At 40.9% G+C, this 17,467-nt stretch overlaps 2 protein-coding genes across 31 annotated transcripts in view; both read left to right on the top strand.

Moving 5' to 3' along the window:
- Positions 1-1,837: 1,837 nt before the first annotated feature.
- On the top strand, positions 1,838-6,648 carry LOC112494657. The gene is made up of 3 exons (XM_025087179.1): positions 1,838-1,948; positions 4,311-4,505; positions 6,571-6,648. Exons 1-3 carry the CDS (start codon positions 1,907-1,909, stop codon positions 6,646-6,648), a joined length of 315 nt encoding a protein of 104 aa, XP_024942947.1. The 5' UTR covers positions 1,838-1,906.
- A 414-nt stretch (positions 6,649-7,062) lies between these two features.
- LOC107269835 (twitchin) overlaps positions 7,063-17,467 on the top strand; it is a 58,190-nt gene continuing 47,785 nt past the window's right edge. For 24 of the 30 annotated variants that reach the window (XM_015744144.2, XM_015744140.2, XM_025087226.1 and 21 more), the window contains exons 1-9: positions 7,063-7,287; positions 11,291-11,486; positions 11,901-12,235; positions 12,818-12,839; positions 14,455-14,617; positions 14,704-14,845; positions 16,076-16,211; positions 16,359-16,562; positions 16,798-17,099. In XM_015744144.2, the coding sequence (XP_015599630.1) occupies positions 11,923-12,235; positions 12,818-12,839; positions 14,455-14,617; positions 14,704-14,845; positions 16,076-16,211; positions 16,359-16,562; positions 16,798-17,099 (1,282 nt within the window). In that variant the 5' untranslated portion in view covers positions 7,063-7,287; positions 11,291-11,486; positions 11,901-11,922. Of the gene's footprint in view, positions 7,288-11,277; positions 11,487-11,900; positions 12,236-12,558; positions 12,581-12,817; positions 12,840-14,454; positions 14,618-14,703; positions 14,846-16,075; positions 16,212-16,358; positions 16,563-16,797; positions 17,100-17,467 lie in introns of those variants that run through there. The other 6 variants (XM_025087208.1, XM_025087229.1, XM_025087230.1 and 3 more) reach the window with 4 other exon arrangements.

The following is a 17,467-nucleotide window of genomic DNA, read 5'->3' as shown; positions in this document are numbered from 1 at the left end:
GGGGGGGGGGGGGGTCACTTATTTTCAAGGTACTTCAGTAATGATGGTAAGTACTAAACAATGAAATGAATGAAATGAATTAGATTCAGGAGTAGCAGTAGAAGAAATTTTTATTCAATATGTTTATCAAAATCTATGACACGTTACGATGTATTTTCATAATTTCTATTCGAAGTCTAAAATCGCTTTATGACCAGCTGTAGAATTCAACGGAAGATCAGTAGCGAGTGCCAACACTCGTGAAAGATTAGGATCTACAAATAATAGAAGAGCAGAAGGAGACGTTATCAGGTAGAGTTAGGTTAATCTTGAGGAATCTCGGTACAAAATTACTCGCTTGTATACGAAGAAAACGTATCCGTCATACGTGGGCGGGTTGGTTGCTATGGGCGTTTACGTAAGGACCCCTAAACCCGGGGTAAGACATCTTGCGATTCACTAATGTGAAACAGACGAATGGCGAGCGAAGATCTTGTTTCCAAGTATTCGGTGGTAACACGTTATCGTTTGATTCTCGTAATTGGCTACGTGAGGCAAGACGATAAACTTGGCTGTCTAGTATGCGGTGGCAGTTGAAAACTACAAGCAAATGAAACAGACCGTAAAGACATTTGCCAAATCGAAAACGACTCTGCTAATAGCAATTTGACGTGATGTGAAAGTAATTAGCGATTTCGTAGCTTGTCCTTGTACAGGACAAATTAAAGACACCGTTGTCGATCCGTGACAAGTGTATGTCGGCCAATTATACCCAGTTAATTGCATTCCTGTATCTGTGGATGACGTTCGGCCCATCGACGGAAGTGATTTATATTATTTTTCGCAATTTGGCTCTTTTAGTTTCATGATTATAATTCAGTCATCGGGTTTCCTTATTTAGGACACGAAATTCGCTTCTTCATGTTTGATACCTGCTCTGTTCCCGCATTGAAACAAACTTTAATTATCCCCGTGTATAAATCCTCTAAAATGAGGGATACAAAACAAAAATCTGGAATCAGTGATCTAGCTTAAATTCAGCTATTCAGAGTAACTCAATAAGTACATCAGACTATAGAATAGTCGCTTTCGTCGGCAAATTCGTAAAGTACCCAACCGGTGTCGCCACCTAGTAACATTTCCCTGCAACAGACTCACTGCTCCCAAGACCGATTCACTAGGATCCTGACAGCAGACTCCTCCGAACAACGAACGCGTCGGCATCATCTCCTGACGATAAAAAAAACCTCAGGACGAAACGCGCCAATCGGCCATGTGGCGGGAAATCAGTGCTGACCGTTGCTAATCGAATGGCCAGGTATTTTTTTCTTCGAGTCATCAGTTTCAAAAGAAAATTAACATTGATGAGTTTTTCTTAGCGCTACGAAACCCATCGGTGTGCACGATGAAGATAGAAGGATTGAGAGAAATTAAGAGAGGGCGCTGTTAGTTTTCTACCCAAGGCGTAGTGTTGGGTGGAAGAGAGAGAGAGACGGAGTGAGACAGGAAGCGGGAGCGAGAGAAAGAGAGAGACGGAGCGGCGGACATATATGGTCGGGGGGCCGAGAAGCTCAGGTTACGCGTTCACCACGCTAAGCGTTACACGATGATTTTGCTTCTCTCTCTCTCTCTCTCTCTCTCTCTCTCTCTCTCTCTCCTCTACTCGACGCATACGCGCGCCTTCGTGCTCACGCTTGTTCCTTCTCAGCTAGAACGACGGCGACGGCGGCGTCCGTCCAACCAAAAATATCGGCGCCCCAGCCGACTGCGTCGGGGGGTAGGGGAATGCTCGTTATTTCGAGATTATCGGGGATTGCCTGCTTTCTGGAATTGTGCCGATGGCCCGGCGTATCGGCACAATTCATCTTTCTTGAATTTTTCACTTTTTTTGACTTTTTCAATTTTCTCTTTTCCTCCTTCCTATCATATGTTTCTACTTCGCGATAGTCTAACATTGTTAAATTTGACTGTGAGTACTTCTTTATTTATCTAAAGCGTAAATAGCTTCTTTTCTGTTCAATGGGGTAGTATAAATTGCGATATATTTAAGTTGCGTATGCTTGTTTTCTTGTCTTATTTTTAGAGTATTCTTTATTTTTCAAAACTTGTACTTTTTTTTATCGCTTCTCAAAAATTTTATTTCAGACTTGGCGTTAGGTTTAGTCGTGCACGGAATACTCCGAATATTCGTATTTCATTTATAGTTTTTAGTCGTTAGATTTTTTTTCATTCGCAATCTTCGTATCAGGTAGGCGTGAATCGGGCGGTGATTTATGTATTATGTTTACGTTGAAATTTTCACGTCACTTGAAGATTATTTTATGCTTTTATATCGTGTTTTAAATGTCAGGTAACTCTCATGACCATCAACAGTTTGTCCTCCTAGTTTTTACGATACTGTATCTTTTATATCAGCTAGATATACATACTACGATAAATTATTTTCCAAGCTTTCCCAAAAAGCGTATGATTCTCCAATGAAATAGTACAACAATCCTCGTTCGTCATATTTGTCATATCTTTTTATTTTCAGATACATAGTCTTTTTTACTGCCTGTCAGCCAGTCGAAAAAAAAAAAAAAAACATTTTTATTTCACCATAATTCATTTGATTATAAATAACCAATTTAGAGAAAGTAAAACAGAAGCGTTAATGGGCACTAATAAAAAAGTAAATATTTGAACAATTTTCACAGAGCAATCTGAAACGATTTGATGCAAATGAATGATATTTGAATTTTACAATGAAAATTGTCTTATTCAATTTCACTAAGTTAATTATGACTCCGGTTGAAATTTTAAATTACGAAGACCACTTGACTCTGAGACTTGTTAGCGAAAGTTTATGTGGCCAATTCACAATCGGTAAGAGACGTTTATTAGACTCGGTATTCGAGTCGTCTGAGTGGGTATATAGAAAGCCCGAATAATTTCGGAAGCCAGCCATCTGTTTGCGTGTGGTTTATTTGTCGAAATTTGGCGGAGAGCTCCCTTGACTCCAGAGTAAACGACTACTATCCGTTGCACTTACATTTCCCATGCGTTCGTAAAGTTGATCAAAGTACCCGTTCGCGGTATTAGGACCATATGGATTTCTTACGAATCCCAAACCGATTCGAGTCTGATAAACCTTGTTGTTTCGCAACGAGACCAAAGTCGTTAAAGAACCGTTGCAATTTCGAAAATTCAAGATGCGACGATGCGTCACGGATTAAATGCTACGTAACGGACTTGGCAAGTACTTGAGCACGATACCAGCTTACCCTTCGCGATTGCGACCCGGTTTCCAAATAGCGTAACGGACTTGGCGAATTCGTTGAAAGAGATTCGAAAGACAAACCCTTTTTTTCCTTGTTTTGTGACGTCATCAAGTGCAACCGAGTAACGTCGGGAATTCAATGACGATAGGACAAAGTCACGTCTTGAAAGAGACGAAAATTCGTTGGATGGCATTTTGCGTGCGTCTTCCAAGAAATCGGACTTCCGTCTGCTTCCCTCTCGACGAGAAAACATGTCTGGCGGAATCGACGTCAGTAAATATTTGTAAGACGGGAGGAGCTTTCGAAAAGAGCTTGCAGAATTCTTAGGACTATTGCACGGGTAGAATCTAGGAATCCTAAGCGTCGTCCATACGCATGAATTTCCATGGACGATTCGTGCCGACGGTAACTTCGTCACGATTACCCTAGTCCGGATGAAGACAAGGTCGGGACAAAGTTTCAGAGTCCATCAACTTAACACTAAAAATTCACATTTTTTTTACTTACTCGTTAACAATTCAAGCACAGTAAAAATCATTCGGTTTACGTTTTAAAAAGTTTGTATAAATAGATTTTTTTTGACAAATCAATATACCAAATTCAATTTGTATTTGAAATAATTCATTGATTATCGTCAAATTTCATTGCTGTCAAAAGAAAATGTCCCTAGGCACATCGATACGCGTGGATACCAAGCATTGTTAAGAATTCAAATATCTTCACTGAGTCGATGAAATCTCAGGGACGTATCTACCCGTCGGCAGCACGTGTAGCATCTACCATTGATCATTCGGACAGAAAGAATTTCGAAACTAGAAATTGACATTGTCAATTTGTAAAAAGTCATTGTCACTTCCATCGCTTCCATCGTTACATCATTATAGTTGAAATCTAAACCAGTCACGTTTATCTGGATACTGGTTATTCGAAATGGCTCATCGAGTCTATGCAGTTTGACGCAATGCGATGCGCTTGGATTGTCTTTTTTTTTTGTCAAGCAGCGCTGCTCGCCGGGCAACATAATAGGCCGGTGTCTTGTCCTGTCCTCACACTCATAACATCTATTTCCAGAACGGTCCAACGGTTAAGTTTAGAAACGCTGTTCCATATACTCGAGCTTGCCCGCCTACTCTGCTCCTTCGAACAAAATGTGCTGAACAGCTAAGCGAACTAATCCGCAAGGGAGTTGCTGCCCAACGACACGTCCGCTTGTTTATGCCATTTATGATTCTTCGTAAGGAGGACCACCTGTTGAATGATATTAAAGTACGTATGACTGGCATTCTTGCATCTTGACCTTCTCGAGCAACCTATTGGCAATTTCTAATGATACGTTAATTACTATTGCTCTAATTACCAAGATGGGTGGACTTGATTTTCTTTATTCAATTTTTTTTAATTCTTTTAATTTTTTTTTTCCTCTTTGATATCTCGTGGCAAATTTTGAGGGTAAGTATTGCGGCCAGCTAAGTAGGCCAGTGGGTTGGTACGTTGTAGAAACTATTTCACCGGCGAATCTCTCGTAGAGATTGGACAGGATGCATCGACTTTATGAAAGATTTTACTATTTCAAACCACGTGCGGGCTTTATAAAAATTACGTGGTATAAATATTAATGAAATATTGTCAGGGGTAAATATGATTTTTTGTAAAATGAGAATCGACCTACGGTCACATTGTGCGTGGGATAATACAAAATTGTTTAATCGAGAGATTGATAATTATTTAAGAATTGGTCATTTTTATTATTATTTATTAGGCTTGTTTTATATTTCATATACCATTCAATGGCCTTTATGGGATTTGGTATATGAATTCAAAGGGGTTCGAGATCACTAAAAATGTAGGTAATAAAAAAGCTATTGTTTTGCAAAATGTTAACAAAAAATGTCCGAAGACCATGCTCGATCCTTCATCGACATTTGTAATCGATCAGTCATCCTGTCAAAGTTAACCCAAATACTAAACTAATCGTCAATAGCTCAAGCGTTTGATGGTTGCGTTCCAATTTCGATGCCGTCGACAACATTGTGGGCAACGTGCGAAGATACTGATGCGAGAATACTAACGTGAGGATACTGATGTGAGGATACTAATGCTGTCATATGCAGGATGGTGATCAGGAGATATCAAAAGACCATTTCAATGTAGCTGTATTTAGATTACCAAGAGACTTGATTTTCATCACGGCAATATTGATGAGATATAAACGGCGCCACAAGGGCTGTTGCTCGTGAAAGTATTACAAGATGAAGTATCGAGCTACGAAAAATCAGGAGGACAAGGTACGGTAGTAGTAAAATTGGAAATTTCTGGAATCATACCAGCAAAACGTATAAAACATTACAAGCAGAAGCCCGCGATTTTTTCGTGCGAGCTAAAAACGACGTGGACTAAAAATATGCCGAGCGTAGCCCAAGGAACTTTAACGGTATCCGTGGGTAAGTGGATGGACGTCTCTTTCGAAGAGTTAAATTTTCGGTAAATAAAGTAATCAAATAATTGATGCACTATGGAATGGTTATACCGGTATACGTGTATATATATTATATATGAGTACATGACATATCAGTTGTCTTTGCATCATAAAAGAGTTGGCGTATTCATCCTCCTATTCTCATACGGATGATAAATAGTCATAAGAATGGCCAATGACAAGATTTTTCTATCGGGATCAAAATAAGTTCGTAGGAGTAGATGCCTGAAGCTGAGTAAGAGGTTAACCCCAAAGTCGGACTCCCCACGGAGTCATCGAGTAGCAAGGTAGCGAGCCTCCAGGTTGGTATAGATTGTAATACGTAAAGATAGATTCACCAGTGAGGGGCAATCGCGTATATTTAGAAAAGTGCTTGGCTTGCCAGATCCAAGACTCACCGCTACGAGCTCACACGAGAACTCGAGAACCCCGGAACGGCAGAACGGAAGATCTCGGTTCGATTCCGATTTCCCTGTCTTAGGTAGAGGACGTAGATATTTGAGAGTCATTGGATGGTGTAGATTAATAATCTTCATGAGCGTAGAGTGTTGGCTTTGTCGATTGAAACGTCAGGAGACAATCGATCATCCTCTGGCGTAAGAGATGCCAATTGTTTTTTGGAAAATTTCGAGAATTCACAGACATCGGAGAATGAGTAAGCGACGTCAGGTTGGTCACCCGATGGTGGTAGATCGTTGGCATTGTTGGCCAGTTACGGCTTAAGGTGCAATTAGAAATCACAAGGCGGATCTATAATCGGACGAGTCAAAATTCCACGAGCGACCAGGTTTATTTTTCGCGCGTCAAGAAAAACATAGCGCACATGTTGATTGTCCCAATGCCTTCTATTTTCAGCGAGCAGCCGTCACCTGTAAATCATGCGAGAGAGCTTACGCGATACTTGCGTTTTGTCGGGGTATAGATCATCATTGACATCGACGAGTCATCTCTGGGAGACACTCAATACTTGCGGATTTTTCAACGTGAGTTTGACACGCTAGGTCGTATGGTTGGAGTTTTGTTAGATTCTGACCTCTTTTGGTCTCCTAGTAGAAGTTGGGTGAGTGAGTGCACGAATACGTGGGTGCGAGTGAGGTCGCGTTGTTTTGTCGGTTAAAAGGTGACCCCGCGCCGGTGGTCGCATCCGGTAGTGGCAACTCCTCTCGGTGCTAGGAAAAAAGGTGGCGAGGGTGGAGAATGAACGGAGGAAAATATTGGTGGCTAGTGATGGAGGGGATGGTGGTCGGCAGGGTGATGGTGGGGTCGTTCGGTATGATGCCGGTGGTGGCGGTGGTGGCGGTGGTGGAGGAGGCGGAGGCGATCGACGCGTCGAACGCAAGAAGAGAATCAGTTCGCTTAGTTCGCGCGCGGGGCCCCGGCGATTGGGACGGCCGACAAAACACGAGTTACAACGACCACGACGACGACCACGACCACGACGTCGGGCTGAACGGGTATTGAGGTCGACGACAAGATTCGCGATAGAAGCACGAGGAACGACCGACGTAAATCCTCGAGAACTTAACCTGCGACACTTTCTGTTTCGCGAACGCGCTTTCGAAAGCTCTTCAAGTAAGTCGGGCGAAATGTTTGATTGATTACTCCTTCGAATCGGCGAATCTCCTCTTCGAATCTTCCGACTCGTCTTCTTGCGCTGCCGCTTCTTCTTCTTCGTCTTCTGTGATCCATGGAATTTACCGAGGATTCTTCAGTGAGAAGCTGCAGTGTTGCGTGTCCGCGTGTGCAACGAAAATTTTATCGAATCGAATTGGCTTGACTCGACAGGATTTCACATCTTTTCACTTGGATATTTCGAAATCCCGTGTCGGTCATCGTGAACTTGAGCTGTTTGAGGATTTTCAAGGATACGCAGTAACGTCGTTCTCCATGATCCTCCTCTTGGATATCGAAGATTCTAAACTTGATTGTATGTTAAAAGAAGAAATCGAGAAGTCAGCAAGAGGTGAAAATCAACGAAATCGAGTATTGCTTCTTTTCTTTAAAACTCTTGCTCTTGTAACCGGTAAAATATAGGTACGAAAACGCACTACGAAGGTTTCAAGATCGATCCGATGATTTTTTTGTATCCGGAGAAGATCGATTGGAGATCGACAATATCAGTCTAACTAATGACAGGGAATTCGTGCGTAACTCAATATATGCATCCGTGTCAATGATCGACTGTGAGCCAGGATAATTAACACTCGCATCAGTTGTCACCGACGTAATTTGAACCCTTTGAAAGCTCGATTTCCAGTTGAATTACCTCTTACGTAATAGTTTGCCGAATACGAGCTGAGGAAGAGGAAGTGTTTAAACGGGTTAAAATCATTTAAAAAAGCAAGTGCAAGTGAACGAGGATAGTTGACGTTTGTAAACAGACGTTCGGTGTCAGGAGGTGGACGGGACGACAAGAATGGTAAAAGAAATGAGCCGTAAGACGTCATTCAAAATGGCGCAGACAGTGGCACTGCTAGATCCTATTGAAAATAATTGCGCATGCGCTCTCTCCGTTTCCGTTAAAGAAAAGTAAAACTCACGTCACACAATTTCCCATTAAAAATTAAATTTGCAAGTGCCGATCGCAAGGTCACTCTTTTTATATCATTTTTATTCCTTCTCGTATAAAGACAGTCTTGAAAAATTTATAAACCTTATCGTCGCCATATCTAATAACAGTTCCTGACGAATCTCTAACGAACGTTTCATTCGTAAACGTGTCGCCGATTCCTGACGTTATTGCTGACTAATCCCTATGAGCTCGGTCGTCGACGAAGTGGACTGGTAAACTATTCGTAGACTACTATCTAGGTATCTAGGCTCGGTGTCCGATTATTTTTAGAGGACGTAACGTGAGGAGAGCCGTCGGTCGACGGTCGGTCCGTTCGTTTTCATATAGCGTCGGTTCCGTCGTTCTATCGTTTCTTCGTTCCGTGGATGTTGCGTGTTCCGCGTGGGAGTCCGCACTCCCCACCACGACACTCTTGAAGAACCTTATCCCGATGTAAAAATATCCGCATACCGTGAGTTCCATGAGATTTACGAATTCGGTGAAAACGCGCCTAGCCCCCGCACGTATCACTCAGTTACTCAGTACTGTTGTTTCTATGAGTCAAACTTCAATAAAAATCATAAGAATAGGAAAATGAGCCTCCATCCCCCAAAAAAGCTCCTACAAAAAGAGTATGTGTCAAACTGGGATTTGTTCACGCGATTTTTAAATTTCCTCAGAAAATCAATCGGATACCTTCTTTAAATACGGGGTAAAAATGATTTCTCATTGGATTCGTTCTGGTTCATAGCCAAGAGAAAAATTATTTTTTACAGTTACATTGAATTTCCACTAGCTTTTTATTGCTTACTCTAATGGTACCCTACCTGTTCTCAAATGTCCCTTTCAATAATTTCTTCTCATATTTGCAAGCTGACACGATATTCATCCGATCGAGAATTCTATAAACAATCAGTTACATGCATTTGTTTTTTTGAAATCTTATTAGAAACGAATTTAAGAAATTGCTAAAACAGCACGCGCTTTTCGGACAGTTAACTGTCTATAAAAGCACAAGAGAAATGCCAGATGACGTAGAGGATGCAACCAACGTCCCAAAATTGCAAATCTCAAACGTCTTTGAGTCACTCCGCAGAAATAGATATCCGACGGAACGTTAGATAGCCCAAAATATATACATAAATGCATTGCAGTTAGTAATTATAACCTCTAGGCCAAATAGCGCATTAGAAAATGTTTGTTAATTTAACATCCATTCTCTGTTATATCGACGCTGCCATCAAATGACTGTTCTGCCGGTATCTAAACTTCTCGACGGATATACTACATAGATATTATACCCGTGACCTCCTGAGTCATCGTGGCACGTACCAAATTGCTTAATGGCTCTCCTTTCGAAATTCTCCCTTCGGGCCGAAACAGCAGATGCAGAACGATACCTTGACTCTGCCAAAGTTGCACTAGTGACAGGTTTAGCATCGGTTGAACAACGTTGCGAACGACAGGATGAACAGTAACATCACTCTTACATTTGTACTATCCGACGGTAACCTTAGGGCTGTATTTCACTGCACGACAATTTGCTACGTCCTGCAAATGACGCACTGAAAAAGATACTAAAAATAGAAGCCTCTTTTAAATTAATAATTTCGATGCGTTCAATTTTTATTATTATCGATATATAATTCGTATCAACTCAACGGATCAAAGATCACTTTTCCCATTCATAAAAATACGATCTGAAAATAGTCACTGGCTATTTTCAGTCCCTAACACGTTCTCATGAGACACGGACTCTGATTTAGGTGACTGCCAACGACTTCGTCAGATCGAACAGTCAGTGAGGATGACACTGTCGTAATTTCTATTTACAATTAGCTTAATTGCATATTTCTTTTTTTTATTTATCGACACGTAACTATATACTGATGCATCGACCTCTTTTATAGATCTTATTGGCTGAGTCTCATGCGCGAAAATCATTAGTGACAGATACTTTAGTCGCTACGGTATTATTGCGTTATATGAACTAACAATTAATTAGTCAATTAAATAATTATCCTATATATTTAAATTCTTAATTAATATTCACAATATATATTTCTTCGTGTATTTCTGGATCAGTCAGAAAGTACCTATTACGGGCATAGCAAAAGACGAAGAAGAACGAAATGATTAAGAAATAATAGAAGATAACATAAAGTTGAAGTAATTGCATTGTAAAAATGCAATGAAAACGAAGAGAAGATATTTAATGAACGGATGTCGCATGACGAAATTACAAAAGAGGAAGAAGGAGAAGAAAGGAGAAAATTCGAAGGAGTCGTCAAACTTTAATAAATTAAAATCGGGATGTCTAGTGATAATAATAACAGTAATGGGAATGAAAATGGGGAATGCGAACAGCAACTACGGGGTGCAAGCAATTCCGAGAATGTATGAGGCTACTTGCCAAGTCTTACCGTGACGTTATAATACTTCGTTACGTATCCGCCCATCAGTCCGTCCGTTCCCCTTTTCACATCTGTTAGACGCCATTTAACGTAGACGAGACGTTTACGCGGTTTCAATGTCCATTGTAGAAATGGCAACTGCACCTTGTGAAATCTTTTCGGACGCGCTTCTTCGCCAAATTGAAAACTAACCTAAGTTTTTCAAGCCGGTAATCGCCAAGAGTTTTGTCCGAGGATTCTGCTTAACGTCTTACATATATATATACTGTTTCAACAGAAATGTTTAAATATCAAATTTTTCTAAAATCATAATTTTTCTGAACGATAAGTTGGAAATTCAGGAGGAGACCGCGTGGTTGAGATTAAGATAAATAATAAAAGGTGAAGTGGTACTCACACCGTTTGCTTTTGCGACCTACATGCTGCTTCCATGTTTAGATGCCAAACATAATAACCGATTACCAAGATAACCATTGGACTATTTTCGAGCCAAGAGCCACATTAATAATAGAGGGCTTACGTCACACAATGGCCTTGGGTCTCGGAAAATATGTTTGATCGTATGTCACAACGTCTTTCGTCGGGGTTAGCGAAACTTGGTGATTTACAGGGGGCAAGGAGTGGGGTGCAGATTTGCCGATTTGAGGTAAATCGATCGAGAGATCGTTATTAGACCGAGGGAAGCCGTAAGGCTTAAATGGTGCCGCTCGGCGGTGCCTTTGTGAACTAAGGGAAGTGAGGATAAGGTGGAATAGAAGACATTAGGAGAGCTAAGGCGATCGCACAAGAGGCAGGAGGTTTTACAGGTAAGAGAAAAAATTTTTATTTATTTTCATAACATATATTTATTATTATTATTATTGCAATTGAAAACCTTCATTACACATTTTACGTTATATCCTCGAAATTTATATGATTGGATCAAATACAGAAATTAGGATTTATTAGTCAATTAGAGAAATCAGACATGGTCCTACGGTTATACGTGTTGTAGGTTCAGTAGTTTAAGGGTTTCCAGAAATACGTGTAGATTCGAATTTCAATTAAATTATGTCAAAATAATCATTCAAGCTGATATAGAAACTGTATTAATAATAGACAAGATTTTGTGTGGGATGGTTTGAATCAATTCTTAAAAAAAAAAAAAAAAAAAAAAAAAAAAAAAAAAAAAAAAAATGAAAAAAAATTGTGAAAGTGTCGGATGACGTGTGATCGTGTAGGTAGAAGAGGCACCCTTGTAAGATGGGGGTCGCCGATGACTTCGCCCCCAGCTTTACGCAGAAGCCTCAGCTGCGCCAGGAAGACGAGGGCAACCGGTTGATTTTCGAATGTCAGCTGGTGAGCTCACCGAAACCTGAGATATCCTGGTTCCGGGGTGAAACACAACTGAATGAGGATGCCAGGACAAACTTCAAAATTCAAAGTATAGGAACAAACAAGTTCCTCGTGGTGCTCGAGCTCGATGACGTCATCGAGACAGACGCTGGCCTTTACAAGGTCAAGGCCAAGAACAAGATGGGAGAGGTCGCCGCGTCCATCAACCTCAATTTTAGTCGTAAGTTTTCACAAAGCAACCCTTACAATTTCGGGAACCTTTCTTCCCCATCCTTTTCACATCCAAAATCCTTTTTTTTCCCTTCTACATTACATCCGTGTATAGTAATTTTTTTTAATAGAATCATACGTCACACCGTCTCTTTAACGGACGGTGGCTTATCGAACGGTTACAGTGGGTTTTAGCTCTTCCAGTAAATTTTTGTTTGGTTTAATTTTTTTGAAACCAACTTTTTAGCTTTTGAGTTCTGATATATGTTTACTGGAGGGTTATGTATGCTATTTCGCGATCGGCTTGTTTTGTAACCGCCATTTATTTTACAGCCGTGGATGAACCTAGGGAGAAGTAAGTTCGATGAAAAATGCGATACTAGAGTTCGAAGTGCGATGATGGGACTTTTGTCTCGCTTTCTTTCTTTCTTTTTTTTATTCTTATTTCTCTCTTTATCTCACTCCTCTATATACACATACTAACGCCCTGCCGTAGTCGTTAGTTTACCTCTATATTATTTCTATTCTCTCTTTTTCTTTTTTATAATCCTGTTCTTTATTTTTATCCTCCATTTCACATTTATGTTTTTAGCTGCCGAGCAAGAAAAAGAACGGTGAGTCAGCTGGTTCGCGGACGCTATCTCGTTACTCGTGAATCTTTTATCTTGTTGTCGCGTACATACGTATATATGTACATATTGTTTACGTCTTCGTTTTTATTGTTAATCGTCATTAATTCAATGCTATCAAATTCCTTTGTACATGGGTTATCCCTATGGGCTGAATGTTCGTTTTTTCCTTAAATGTAAATATTCTTACGCCTCTCATAACTTCATATATCGATACGACTCATCGGCGAGGTTAAATTTTTCGATCAGCGAATGATAAAATTTTCGACTTTCGAAAAATTCGAAAATTTATTATTCTCCGATCGGATAGGTGTTCTCGGGAAAGTTTATGAATTTGTAATACGTATCTTTTTTGAAATCCTTTATTTCTTTTTTTATTTTCTCCCGTTCACGTTTCTATTGATTGTCTACTACTAATTGTACTTTTTTTTTTTCTTTCAAGCTTGAACACAATAATTCACTTCGATCCTTGTAAAAATATCAACGCGTTTGTATCTCTGATATTTGCTGTGATGTGACGTTTTCATTTGTTTTGTCGTTCTAACGATTTTCTATTTAACTTGTTGTTTTTTGGATTCTCCCGAAATCTCATCTAACTCGCATTTTTCTGTTTTTGTGGTTAACAACCGCGAAAAAGTCTAAACCTTTCTTTGTTAAGTCACGAGGTGGATTCGGCGTTTGATGTTTAGGCACGCGTCAATTATACACAGCCAGAAATAGTCGATACGGAATCCTCGTTATTTTTGGCTACCGCAGCGCCATTGCGGTCCGATAAGAAACTTCTGAGCTCGTATAGTTTCCTTTACCCTTAGCAATACCTGCATGGGCGTCACCGATCTCCGATCACCCAGGTTTCTTGTCGAGATTAGAATTTCAAAATTTCCATGAAACACCCAAATTACTTAATTCGCAGAAATTTTATAATTTATGGAACAGTTCGCATATTAAGGCTCATAGCAGGTAAATTGGTTCTTGGTTTTTTTGTCTTGCTACTCCAGACTCGACGGTACTCAAATTTAATTCAGAGCACCGTTTAATCCGAGGATGTACCGGATGATATATTTATAAGAGAAAGCATATATATATGTCATTGTGAAAATCGGGATGCACAAGAGATGAGAAAAAGATGATGGCTACGTGTAGACGTGAGATTAGCCAATCAGGAGAAGGTGCTACCAGGCAATACAACAGCTGCAGCCTACTTCTCTAAACTTAGCGCAACGTGCTCGTCCGACGCCGCTGACGTTCTCGATTTTGGAAGCAGTCGCGCCGAAGGAAGTCTTTGCCAACCTGGAACCATTTCGCTGCTACCAAATCTCAATAATGCTCGAACACCCCTATAGTCTATGAAAAAGTGTTTTTACTTTATTCGTTATGAATATTTTTCATTTAGAATGCCGGTTCAATTTTATCCTCGAAGTATAAACATTTTATGTATACGCGTGCAGTAAGATTGTTCGAAATTCTTTGGATCCTTTATATTGATAACAGGAAAGACCGAATCCACCTGTACTCGTAACAAGGCATGACCGCATGGTCTGTAGTTGCGAAAGTTGGATGCCAGGAATGTCGTAATAAATAATTGTATTTTATTTGACAGACAAATCGACGGTATTGCACCGACTTTTGCAAAGAAGCCCGCGATAAGACAAGAGGACGATGGGAAGAGATTACTTTTCGAATGCCGTATCACTGCCGATCCCACGCCGAAAGTTTCGTGGTTTCACAATGGGAATCTCGTGAAAGATTCGTCGAGGCATAAGGTAATATGAATATAAATAATATAAAGGAAATTTTAATAAACGTTTATGCTATTGATCGTAATTAACAGTCGTTTTAATATTTTCAGCTGACCGTGGACAAGGACGGTCATTCGTACTTCGCGACGTTGGAGATAAAAAACGTGACTGTTGAGGATGCTGGAAAATACAAAGTCACCGCGAAGAACGAGCTGGGCGAGTCAAACGCGACAATATCCCTGAATTTTGACAGTAAGTGTCACGTCTGGCTGATTGGGATTGTGGGAAAAAATGATAAAAGAAACGAGACAACGATAGTGAGAAAAATGTTGAAAAACGTGGGGGGGGGGGGAAGATTGAAATCTTTTCTGAAAATTCGGGATTAAAATTTCACTGTAATTCGGGGTGTATATCGAATCGTCGACCTTAACCTTCACCTCCGCCTCCGTCTACGCCGGGGCTACCGCAGGTCAAAAGTTACGAAGACGCGGCCAGGAGTTCCTTCGTGTGATTCGAGTCACGATATACAGCCCGATTAATTGAATTCCCTTTTTTTTTTTAAAAAAAAAGAAGTTCGACGATAATCGTTAGATATGAGGAAGAAAAGAATAACCGAGTACCGCTGCTTAAATGACGTATTAATTTCGTTGCTTTCCATGCACCAATCTAACGCGACACCCACACGATGTATGTATTAATTTCAAATACTCGGGCAATTATATCGATTAATTAAGATCGTTAGAGACGCACGTTCAATGCAATATTAATCGGGCCGTGAAATTGGTGCATAAAGAGCAATCGCAAGTTGGCCTGACGCTGACACGCTTCATTAGGTTGCTGCAATGACTTTTTTTTTCTCACTGTTAATCACAACTGTTTGTAGTGTGTTACGTTTAAAAAAAGGGTTTAAGAGTTTTTAATGTCGTCCGTGGATACGCACACGCATAAACTTTTGTATACTCACAAACAATAATCATTGAAATATTGAATCATCAATATTCCAATCTTCATTTTAAATAGTTGAGAAACTAGAGTAAAGAAAACTTGAAAATTCCAATAAAGCATCCAATGAAATTGTATGTTTCACAGTAATACACATAGGACACACACGCCTTTGCAAACAGCACTAGTAATAGCAGAACGCTTGTGCATTATTGTGCGGTGTTCCGTTTTCACGTCTAACTCAGATACGAATCGAGACCTTGGGATTTGGGGTTTTTACCTATGGGTGGGTCAGTCAGAGCGTGAACGATATATAGATACATAACAGGTACATCATAGAGTATGATGAACGGATGTCAGCAACCTAAGGATGTCAGTCGAATAGCCAGGGCGACGTTAAGCGGTAGATATCGGTTGGGTTAGGATGACGTCAGGATCACAGAGAGAATTCGACGCAGTCACGTGGCTTGGATGGCGGTGGTGATGACGATTCCTGAGGTCAGTTCGTTATGGGAATTGAGGGTGTTTATGTGAATATAGGCGACGAGGCTCCCGTGCCCGAGGATGGTATCAAACCGACCTTCACCGAGAGGCCTGTCATCAGGCAGTCTGACGACGGGAACACGATCACGTTCGAGTGCCGGTTGGTTGGGGATCCCAAGCCCACCGTCAAATGGTAAGAGTCGTCGTCCAGGTACCGTTTCGATCATGTCACTTAGAGAAGATGCCTTCGAGGCATCGGTCGCGTATTCTTCGTATCCGCTTTATTCATCTCGAGGAGATGATGCTAGTTGAGAAACAGAGAGTAACCGATCCCGGACAGGTTTCATGGGAACGACGAGGTGAAGGAGGGAGGCCGTTTCACCACGTCACTGGAACAGGACCAGAAGCTCTATTACCTGGCCAGGCTACAGATCACGAACGTGGCCAAAGCGGACGGAGGCGAGTACAAAGCAGCGGCAAAGAACAAACATGGCCAGGGCGTCGCGACGATTAATCTGAACTTCGAGGGTGGCGACAAGCCAAAGTACGCAGGAATAGAAGTTACTCCCGACGTCCTTCACTACACGCCGACCGCATTGCCTGTGATTCAACGTCCCTGTATTATTTTCTATTGTGAAAGTATCCTCAGGATCCGTACTCTCGTCAGGGACATGGCTCTTCTGTACCTGGTGAAGGCGGTCGGGGTCTAGTGAACGGAAGTTGCGACGTCGATCACGTCTCCTTGGTCTTCCTCACGAAAGAGTCTTACTTCCCGATAGAATACCCGACGGAAAGCCACCGCGTTTCCCGAAGAAACCAACTATCCGTCAGGAGGGTGACATCCTTATTATGGAGTGCATCCTGGAGGCTCATCCGGTACCGGATATCACGTGGTACCAGGGAAACAAGGCTATCGCTGATAGTCCACGTGTTAAGATGTCGCGCAAGTCTACTGGAAAGGATACCTATTTACTCTCTCTGGAGATCTCAAATCCTACCAAGGCAGACGGTGGGAATTATCGGTGCAACGCATTTAACAGCTACGGCGAGAGTAACGCTAACATCGCTCTCAACTTCCAAGGCAAGTCGGCACCGAGAGCATCAACATCTTTAGTTCAGAAGGAGACTTTTATAATTGTTATTCAATCTTATACTCTTTTTATAAGAATTTCTTAATGTTATAGTTTTTTTTTTTTTTTATTGATCAATGTCGCGATTCGCGGACGGGTTAGGGTCGATATATTGGGATTCGCGAGAATTTTTAGGCTTTTTTTTTGATACGGTAAGTGGACCCCAAGAGGTCTCTAACCAGACACGTGAAGTCTTTGTCTTCGCTTCTGTGTTCGTTGTAACGCCTAACACCGCCGGTAACACAAATTTTTGATAATTTCAAGAATTATCGGTTTCTTCTCGAACTTACAAAACTCTTTATTATGCTCGTGAATCGAT

The sequence above is a fragment of the Cephus cinctus genome, unplaced genomic scaffold, assembly GCF_000341935.2.
Source record: "Cephus cinctus unplaced genomic scaffold, Ccin1 Ccin1_scaffold0690, whole genome shotgun sequence".
In the NCBI taxonomy this organism is placed as follows: Eukaryota; Metazoa; Arthropoda; class Insecta; order Hymenoptera; family Cephidae; genus Cephus; species Cephus cinctus.
This window is presented reverse-complemented; position numbering and strand designations above follow the sequence as displayed.